The sequence below is a fragment of the Austrofundulus limnaeus genome, unplaced genomic scaffold, assembly GCF_001266775.1.
Source record: "Austrofundulus limnaeus strain Quisiro unplaced genomic scaffold, Austrofundulus_limnaeus-1.0 Scaffold32, whole genome shotgun sequence".
Taxonomy (NCBI): Eukaryota; Metazoa; Chordata; class Actinopteri; order Cyprinodontiformes; family Rivulidae; genus Austrofundulus; species Austrofundulus limnaeus.
Window position 1 is genome coordinate 745,912 of NW_013952434.1, and position 10,659 is coordinate 756,570.

At 39.0% G+C, this 10,659-nt stretch overlaps 2 protein-coding genes across 2 annotated transcripts in view; both read left to right on the top strand.

The window, feature by feature from the left end:
* The window catches only part of rmp24 (ribonuclease MRP subunit p24), a 19,866-nt gene extending 11,018 nt beyond the window's left edge, over positions 1-8,848 (top strand). Inside the window, exons 4-5 of the mRNA XM_014005669.1 lie at positions 7,474-7,661; positions 7,777-8,848. Of these exons, the coding sequence (XP_013861123.1) occupies positions 7,474-7,661; positions 7,777-7,939 (351 nt within the window). The 3' untranslated portion in view covers positions 7,940-8,848. The remainder of the gene's footprint in view (positions 1-7,473; positions 7,662-7,776) is intronic.
* Positions 8,849-9,499: 651 nt separating this feature from the next.
* The window catches only part of rp9 (RP9 pre-mRNA splicing factor), a 9,025-nt gene continuing 7,865 nt past the window's right edge, over positions 9,500-10,659 (top strand). Inside the window, exons 1-3 of the mRNA XM_014005670.1 lie at positions 9,500-9,820; positions 9,907-9,937; positions 10,041-10,170. Of these exons, the coding sequence (XP_013861124.1) occupies positions 9,669-9,820; positions 9,907-9,937; positions 10,041-10,170 (313 nt within the window). The 5' untranslated portion in view covers positions 9,500-9,668. The remainder of the gene's footprint in view (positions 9,821-9,906; positions 9,938-10,040; positions 10,171-10,659) is intronic.

A 10,659-nucleotide genomic window follows, 5' to 3' on the forward strand; every position in this document is an offset into this window, starting at 1 on the left:
ACACAGATCTTAATTTTAATTTTTTGTTTTGTTTTATTTTTGTTCTTGTTTTTTTTTTGTACAAAACAAAACTTAAACACTTACTTTGGTTGAAAATGTTTTAAAATAACAAGTCTAATTTTACACTTTTTAGAGGTTTGTTCCTTTCCTCCTTGTGTAACAGATTACACWAATTAGAGTTGTTTAAACCATCCTAAATTTCCCTGTTTCCTTGAATATGTCTTTAAATTGTAATTATCTTCTCCTTATTTCCACAGTTTTTCATTGTTACCCTTCAAACTTCTTTATCACTTTTCTCCAGTTTATCCAACTGACTTCATTACCTTTTATTTTTTTACAGTTTTTTCCCTTCTCATTATAGCAGCTTTTTTATATATATTTGCTGTTAAACACCTTAATAAAATGACAAGAAACAGGGTTACTGAGGGCATCGTGTGAGGGAACATGTTCAGACCATAACTAGAAGCTGAGAGGGGATTTAATGGGGAATGAAAGTGAAGATTTACTGAAGCAATTTAAACATCCTGTGGAACTTTAGGGACTTGAAATGACCTGTAGACATGAGCAAACAAAAAAAAGTAGTCATTGTTGCGTAAGATCGTATTTTTGTCCTTCACATGAGCTGAATAAATCCTACAAATAAAWATTACAGCATCTCAATAACATTTTGGTTTATCTCAGTATTACTAATAAAGACTTTACAGGAACTTGGTAATCCCTTTGTTTTATTTAACTGCAATAAATCATAAAAATCAAGGTCCGTAAGCCTCCACTGTCYGGCTTTAAGATCCTTTGACTCACCGACGCTCTGCTGTGTTGAAACCCAATCCATCAGCATGTGTGCACATTAACAGCATTAATTGCATTTCTCACATAAAACTCACATGCACCCTTCATCACCTCCTATAATAATCAGTGATTTCTAAATTCAGATCCGTCTCCAAGCCATTTGGTTTATTCCTGCTCACTTTGAAACGCTGCTGGGTCAAAGAAGCCCGGCACATGAAAAAAAATATTTAAAATTTTAAAGTGCCTGTGACATCTCTTTTTTGTGATAAATACAAATTAATTATTGTAAAGACTATATTAATTATATTGCAAAAAGCTTTACTGAAATGAACGTTGCACTTTGGCTGCAAAAAATATGGGTTTCTTTTGGGGTTTTTTCCCTAAAGTCATGTATTTTACTAAGTGTTTTAAATGATTATTATTATTATTATTATTGTATTTGTAGGAAATAAATGTTAAAGGCAAATACAACCTGAAATATATCACGCTTATTTTTTTTTTCAAAAAAGCCAAAATACAGAAGCAGGAAATGATTCTTGGTCATTTTGTCCATTTTTCCAGAACTTATTTTAGTCCATTACCAGCAATTTAGTTTATCTTTTTAAAGTAAAACATTTATTCAAAGCAAATGAAACTCATGAGAGTTACCAACTTCATAGAAATCCTTTAAAAAACTGAAAGTGGCACATTTCAGATATTWGAAGGGTAAATTACGATGTTCAATAATGAAGTTTCCTATAAAAAGACTGAACAAGTGTGGTTTGTTTGGACTGATTAGCAGGAAGTGGAGATGTTTGGCCATATTGAACAGCCTCGTACCAACTGTGGCCATCAAGGGTTGATGATTTGAGCTTGTTTTTGCACGGAATCTAGGAAGTGTGCAGTTTTTGAGCAAAGCATTCAGAAGTGAAATGCGTGGCCATCTGTCCAACCGACAGCTGAAGCTTTGTTCAGACCAAGCCGTGCAGCAGGACAATGATCCTAAACACACAAAACTAAACCACCAGTGAAGAAAAAGTCCAGAGCTCAACTTCACTGAAATGCTTGTTGGACCGTCGAAGAAATAAATGTACACAAATCTTTGCAAACTGAAGAGCTGTTGCTACTGAGCTTAGCATCTAAAATATTTAGTGGGGGGGTGGTATTAAACTTTTTATTAAGTTATGATGTCATTCCCTCATCAAAAACATACCGAGAGTTGCTTTGACTCATTCAAGCTCGTTTGAGAAATCCTTGAATCTCCTGTAGCCATGTAGAGCTGCCTAAACACTGGCTGGTACAAAGCACCGCCTATTTACATAAAGCTCCTCCCTGGAGCTCAGTCCTGAGTCAAGCTCCTGCCCCACACAGCCCCACCAGACTAGCAGCAACAACAATAAGCAAACACTTGATGGAGCTACTTTTCTACCCATTGCAAAATCATCCGTCCGTCCATTTTAAGCAGCTTATCCGGGGTCGGGTCTCAGGGGCAGCAGCCTAAGCAGAGAGCCCCAGACTTCCCTCTCCCCAGCCACTTGGACCAGCTCATCTGGGGGAATCCCAAGGTGTTCCCAGGCCAGCCGAGATAGTCCCTCCAGCATGTCCTGGGCCTTYCTCTGGGTCTCTTCCCAGTGGGACGTGCCCGGAACACCTCACCAGGGAGGCGTCCAGGAGGCATCCTAACCAGATTCCTGAGCCACCTCARCTGGCTCYTCTCGACGTGGAGGAGCAGCGGCTCTACTCTGAGTCCCTCCCGGATGACTGAGCTTCTCACCCTATCTCTAAGGGGGAGCCCAGACACCCTGTGAAGGAAACTAATTTCAGCTGCTTGTATCTGCGATCTCATTCTTTCAGTCACTACCCAAAGCTTGTGACCATAGATGAGGGTAGGAAAGTARACCGACCGGTAAAYCGAGAGCTTCGCCTTCTGGCTCAGCTTCCGCTTCACCACGACAGACCGGTACAGCACCCGCATCACTGCAGACGCAGCACCAATCCACAAGTCAATCTCCCACTCCATTCTTCCCTCATTCGTGAACAAGACCCCRAGATACTTAAACTCCTCCACTTGAGACAGGGCGACCCCCCTGACCCGGAGAGGGCACCCATTGCAAAATTTATCTTTAAAAATGGTTGATGTTCATGATTTCATTGCAAAACATAGCTTAATAATAATTAATATTTATAGTTTCTTTGCAAAAAGTAGCTTAACATTGATGTGTACGTTTGAGAGGATGACTGGGAGATAAATTACCAAGCTGAAACAKCTTATAAGAGCCTTTGTACTCGATGAATTTCTTCAAAAATTTACTTTCTGGATCCAACGTGGGATCATTCGAGTAAGGTTCAACTGTATCCTGAGTTAACATTTTCCAAAACTAATATTATATAATGTCGCTTCTTTTTTTTTACAACAAAATATAACGCTCCTACAAAGAGTTGTAAATGCATGAAGCATTGTTTTGATGACATGCTGAAGTGGGACTATCGGAAACGGTAGGAGGTTCTTATAGAGACAAGAAAAGTCAAATGTATTTTTGATATATACAGCTTTTTCATAACAACTGAAGGTAACAGTTACGTTATTGTGGTATCGAATTGAACTATGGGCCTGGAAAAGACATAATACCCCCCACCCCAATCTGAATAACATTATTTCATCAAACCTGGCAGACGGGAAWTTTGGAGTAGATCAATAAAAGACTKTCTTCTCTGTGTTTGTTTCTGAAAATGTGACCTTTTTATCACCAGTGGAGGCAGACGTGAAAGGAGTGACATCTTGTTTTTGTCGCAGCTCTGCAGTCAGATCAAGTTTCTCTGCGTTTAGCGACGAGGCGCCCACCAGCACCCGCCAGGTTCGAGGAAGGTTATCACTCGGCACGTATCGATCGCATTCCAACGGTCAGGTTCATCATGTTGTATCGACGGTCCCTGATGATTTTCACAGCCTGGATCTCAATCAGCGTTTTATAAACATCTGTAAGACAGCTGATCAGAGCTAAGGGTCTTAACAGGCTTTTAATTCTGTCTGCCGCTCTGTTACTCAGCTCATCTTAATCCTGTCGGGGGGTATCATGATGCTCAGGTCAGACTAATCGACCCAGGCCGACCTCTGGCACCAGGGAGAGCGACAGGAAGGGAGGTATTTCTGGAGCAGAGGCTATATATAGTCGGAGCCCATCTGCAGAATTGGTTTACACGTGTCTGTTTGGGCTTCTGGGTTTGTTTAAGTTTGTCTTTTCACCATTTGGCGTGAAAATCTTTTTTTTCTTCCAAGTCGTTTAATGATTTCTTTTCTTTTCTCAATTTATGAGGAATTTCGCTTCAAGTATCCTAGTTCGGTTTTACCTCACATGCTTTTTAATAATTTCTTTCTAGAACAAGAGTTGCTGACACTTTTGTAGCGGTGCATGATATTACAAGCTCAACAGTCATGGTATATTTGTGTGGGATCAAGGTTAAGTCATTCTGTGTCACCATCTGTGTTAGCTTTGTTTTGATTTAAATATAATCACGAGTATGCATATGTAAGAGGATCACATCTGACCATGTGTTCAATTTAAAATTTCAACTTTTCTGGAACAAACAATACTTAGGACTGTCATCTGTGTTTCAGTGATTGCTTATCCCCTTCCCGACCTAAAATCTTAACATTTCACCTTTTGCCATAAGCTTGTTTGTCTTCTGCCGTAATCCCAAAATGAAAAAATTAAATCTCTCAGCAGCACCAACTCACGTGTTTCCCTCCAAGATATGTTCACAAGTTAAACTGGTACATGTGATGGTTTGGATTGGATTTCAGGTTTACTCTGCTTCTTTCCTATGCACTAAACAGCACCAAGCATTTAGCTGATGTTTTGTACTCTTTGATATTATTGTTGCTTAATAAACATGTTGTGCATGGCTCATTGCTCCACCGGTCATATCAGTGCTTTAATTTGAGCCTGTGAGGGATGGAGGTAGAGGAGAAACAGTGTGAGGTCATGCTAGCTGAAAACATCAGTCTGCATCCAGCTGTCTGTGTTTCATCAAGTAGACACACACACATTTTCTCTATCCTCCTGGGGACTTTGCATTGACTTCCCCTTCCCCTATACCTAATCACCCACCCAAAATCAGCGTCCATACCCATAAAGACCAGGCTTTGGTTCCCATAAGGAGCATTAGGTTCCCACAAGGCTGTGTTTTTCTGGAAAACGGTCCACATGATGTAGCAAATACGTGTCCACACAGTCTTAAACACACATACACATACACACACACACACACACACATACACACACTCACTGCAGCATGAGTCAGCCCACATTTCCCAGCAACCATTTAAAAGTCATCAAATTCAAGCCAGTAAAATCTAAACTCTCACCTTCGTCTCCACAGCTATAATCACTTACAGTAAAAGTTACAGTGGAGGCTGCAGAGCTAGAAACCAAGAAGACATTTTCTGTTTGTTTGTTTGTTTGTTTGTTTGTTGCCTGCAGTTTTCTGTTTTTTGAGTTCAATGATAAAAAAAGTCATTGTTGCAGGAATGTAGTGAAAGTTGTTGAGGTTTTTGTCCACTCCTGGTTGTAGATTATTTCTTTTAAATAAATTAAATGTATGTTTGTTTTTTAAGATGCACAGCAGACTGCAGAGGTCCAATCAGTTATGGATGTGTTTTAAGTATATATATTTTTAATGCTTTGGTCTTGTAACAGTAACGTGAACTGTGTAACTGTGATAGATGATAACTAGATGAGCCTAAATTTAAAATTTCCTTCATTAACAGTCAAATTTAAATTCTCAGTCTCTAATAGAATGAGAAAGAATCAAGTGCATGTTTTCTTCTGATGATGCTGTTGCACTAAATTAATGTTTTGTCATTTATTTGATCTTGTTGCATAGGAGGACTATCAGTAAGTGTCGAAGCAGAAATTCAACTAAATTCAGTTTTCACTGGCTCAGAATTTGCACATTTTATTATAGCTGTGAAAAGTGACTGCTTTACTAATCCTCTGTGTTTAAACTTYAGGGCTTTTTAGCAGCACTGATCCTTCACTCTGCAATGTAAATTCCTCCTCTTTAAACTTTCTTCTAAAATTTACTTGTTTGCAACCAGAAAAAGGTGTCTGAACACCATTTGCCCTGTTTTTAAACAGTTAATCTGATTCTTTGCTTGAGGACACTTSCTGTGTTAAAAAATTATCGTCATTTGTACCTTGTTTCTTTTATATAAGGCTCAAAATGATAAAAAAAATCCAGCATTAATGCATGTAGACCGAACATAAAGCCTTTATAATGTCACATGTTTGTGTGTGTTCAGACAGCCCTGTTTGCACAGCATTGGTCAGCCCTGCTGTGAGCCACACCTCTGTGGAAAGCTGGGCGGGTCAGCTGCAGGGCTCAGGCTTTATAAGCTGGACATGCAGACTCGTGTAGTAAAACACTTCAGTCTCCGTCAGATTAAACGATAGTTTGAACTCGCCGCTCGTCGAAACCCAACTCGTGCAACACTTCAGCCACCTGTCAGAATCTGAAATGGCTACGTTCGTGTCGGTGAGTTTCTCCATCTCATCTGCGTCTGTCGGCAGCTCGGCTCAGATTTATTGACCTGTGCTGTGGGTGGTCTGTTCTGACCAGTTCTAACCTGGTCTTTGGATCTCATGAAGGCACTGATGGGACTGTAGTCACTAAGAGTCTGGAGAACTGTTGAATCAACACTAAATTGGAGCTAAATTAAAAAACTTTGCCTCAGGGAGGAAAGTTAAGCTTTTTTCTCTGCTTTTAAATAAGATAGTTGAGGATTTTTCAAACAGCAGAAAGTAAACCTTGTAGCTTTTCATGCAGGAGGTTTGAATGATTAATCTAATCATTTTTTTTTTTTAGTGGGTGATCTAATTGAGGAAAAAACTTTTCAAAAAATGCAATTTTTTGGAGTGATCGTGGTTCATATTCAAATTGATTTGCCTTTGTGTTTTCGTTAAGAAGCTGTGGATTTGTTCCTATTAAATTGAGTTGAGACAGAGTGAATGGGTTTAACAAGTGCAAAGCAGTTTTCATCCGTTTTTAATCATAAATAATGATGAGAAGAGAAGTAAATCATTAAATCATTAGACCTTTAAGTGTCTGAATGTTTTTGTTTTTATTATTTTTGCACAAAGACAAAATTGTCTGCATGCATCTGTGTGAGAACTGGTTTTAAGTGTGTCTAGCATGAGCAGATATAACCAAGATCTCCAGCTGTTTAAGTTAAATAATAAAAAGATTAATAGTATTAAGTTCACAAAGCTGACCAGCATCAGCAGTGTATGGGCAGAGCTGCACAGCAACAGCCCCATCTAGCCCTTTCACAGCTATTTTCATATCTRTGAAAACGCTGAAAGGTAATATTAAGTTTGGCGAGGCTTAAAGAAATCCTCAGCTGTCAAGTCTCAGGAATGTATTTTTCCTGGACGGCGTTGGAAACGGTCGCTCAGCTGTGGGATCACAGTAGACGTGGCTGATGTGTGAAATCTTTTGGCCTCAATCTCATAGAGCAGGGTTAACCCCGCTCGCTGTGCTGCAGGAGTCACTCAGAACCTTAAGTATGTCTGAGAATAGAAGCTRAAATGTTTGTAGTTTAAGGGCATTTGTTGGGTTTTTTTCGAGGTAACTTCACCTTAATCTCATTATGTCTGAGAGAAATGTAGTTTTAAGTGTTGTGTTCTTTTCCTCTTATTTTCTCAGATGGCCACCTGCCACGTCTGCAGCAGGACATCCAGACACAAAGGCGTAAACAGGGATTTCCTTTCTACCATCTCTAAAACCCACAGCACACCAGGGAGCGCCGGTAAGAACAAGACTCCTCAGTCCAGGAGCGGGTCTAACAGCACAACCCCCAGACCTCYTGGAAAAAGTCCTGCTAACACACCCAGGTGAGTACCCTCCGAGTTAAACTTTAAATACAACCCCACCTAGCTAAACTGAGAACTAGCTTTATTCGCAAGAAGATCTATTTGAACTWGTTTCCTGTTTGATTCCTCCCTGCAGATCCTCCATCTCCTCCAATGTGTCAGGATCGAGCTCCACTTCCTCCAAGTCTTCCTCGAAAACGAAAAACTGGGTCGTCCAGCGTCTCAGCAAGATCCTCCTGCGAGACGACAACCAGGGCASCAAGAAGGGAGGCCTGAAGGATTTCCTGTCCTCACTTTGAGCATCTCTCAAATGCACTTTATTTTATTGTAACTCTTAAAAAACAAGAGTAGGAGTCTCTTATTCCACCTTGTTTTCTCCTGAGGCTAAAGGGAAACTGACTTAGGTTTCTGAGCCGACTTGGTGGGCTGATTGGGGTGGCGCTCCTGAAATCCTGATGGTAAGGACTGAGAGCACGGAGCTTGTAACCTGTTAACCTGTGTTCTTTTTATTCAGGTCGAGGGCAAAACCTCCTCTGTCTAATCTAAATCACGTATCTTGTAAGCTCTCAAATTGGAGTTTTCACTCTTAGTATTTTCACTATTGCAGCATTTTGCTGTGGCACAACAAGCTGATGTTCATGCCATTACCTTTCTCYATTTTTGTTATTTTTATACATTTAATCAGATATTTTTAAAGGGGAATGTATGTGATCAATATTCATCACATGCAATGATAACACATATGTTTTTGTTGAATCACTTTTAGATTTTTGTCTTCTATAGTGAGAAAATGAGTACGTGCATTTGTATAAACAGACAGACAGAGGAATAATTTATTTGCCATGATGTTTTTAAATGTGAAGAAACTAGATTATATTATTTGTACTGGTAATTATAATTTAGGAGGAATTTCATTAGTTCATCACATTGTACAGTCACTTCTATCTAAACTCTTTACAGAAAGAATTTATTATTCAGTGTTTTGTAAACTTTAGAAAGATGCCAACCCACAATGAGAACCTCATTGTCTTATAAAATCCTTTGCTATATTATGTAAATGAAAAACAATTTACCTTGTGCATTTTGTATTGGCTAAATCTGTACACTGTTGTAAATATTGCTCGATGAATAAGATGTCGAAATTTTCAAATACCTCACTTTTATATTCAAACTGCTGTTTGCGATTCTCAAATTAAAACCTTTTCACTCAAAAATGTTCTGTTTGTTATCTGAAGTTTTTATTGATACATTTTTATATACAGCATACATGACTTGCATTGTTTGATTTTTTTAATTAATTAAAGCTGTATTTATTATCATAAGGTGGTTCTTGCACCACATCTTGCTTACCTGACACACAAATAGGTAATTGTTTAGGAAGATATTGTACAAGACCCCAACAGTATAAAGCTCTGGGGCTGAATATCCTTTGCTTTTATTAAAACAAAGTGTGATCTTYGGAAATATTACTTATTCAAGAGCTTGATTGAAAATAATTCAACATTTCTTTTGTTGTAAGTCATTCAAGTAACCATAAAGAGAGCAAATATAACTAAGTATTTACTAASAGAAGATTCGAGCTGTCTAAAAATWCTTAAACACAATGTGGCAATAAATGTGAAAATATGGCAGCAACTACAGTGGTGATTCAAAACATCTAAAAAATGGTAGGTCTGTTTAAAATTAAAGCAATATAAGACGTAAAGAGATCATTTCACTTGTAAAAGAGATCTTGATCACAATGTTTTTATTTATTTATTTGGTCAAATAAAGATGAACTTGCTTCGAGATAAAATGACCCAAATGTAAAGAATGTTATGCCTGTTGCCTGCAGGGGGCGCTCGACTCTACTAATCCACCCAGCTGGACCGGAAGTAGATCCGTTCCGCCGCAATGTTTGCTAAATAGCCTGTTAGCAGTGATGAGACCAGACTGTTTACAGAAGTTTCTAAGTAAAGGTGTCTTGCACGCATCACAAAATATACCCGAGTTAATGTTTTTGAGGGAGAACTGTCCGTTTGCGTCAAAATGTCGGACAGAAAGCGAAGAAGAGAGAAGGAGCGCGAAGACAGACGAGAGCACAARAAACACAAGACGCCCAAACATGAGATGGAAAAACTCCACACACAAACCAAGAAACTCAGCCAAGAGGTTCAAAAACTGAAGCATATCGAGACTTTGTGAGTAAATTTAATGTGTTTAGAAGCACGCACACGGAAGTATGACTTTTAGAAACGTAAAAACTATCACATCTCGTTTTTTGCAGCTATGAAAAACCTCCACCAGGTTATATAAAGGTAATGTTTTGCTGACTGTAAAGAGTGCAGACACGACATACTATGTTTAAGGTTATTTTTGAAACATTTTAGTGTTGATAACAATGATAGTTTTCTGTCACAGGAGTATGAAGAGAAACCAGAGGACTGTATTCCTGCTGATCCGGGGAATGAAGACGCCAGAAACTTCCTTGCTCACGCCCCCACCAAGGGGCTCTGGATGCCTTTGGGAAAGGAGGTGAAAGTGATGCAGTGTGAGTATATTAGCCAAATTTCTATTGTGTATTTGTTAATTTATAGCAGAAGTATTGAATACTCATTCTGTAGTTGTATACACATAAAAAAGTAAAAATGCTGAACTTAACAGCACCTGGGGTCTCATTTATAAAGGATTGYGTGGAAACCATACTAAAAGTGAACGTACGGACAAAAGGCRGAAATGGCATACGCCAAAAAAAATTCAGATTTATAAAACAGTGCGTACGCATGTTTCTGCGCATCTTTCCTTTATAAATCACAGCCACACGTCAGAGTTTGCGCACAAGGTCCCGTCTCAGGTTCTACCCTCTACACACCCACATTCAACCATAAACAGTCAATGTAAAGTACCTCATGAATGTTAAAGATTTATTTAAATCAGTCAGCTGATCAATGCCAACAAAAGTGATTGGTTCAGACGCTCCGTCGTGCGTCTGGAGGTTGACAGGTGCTGACTGACAGCTGCTCACGTGAACAGAATGTCT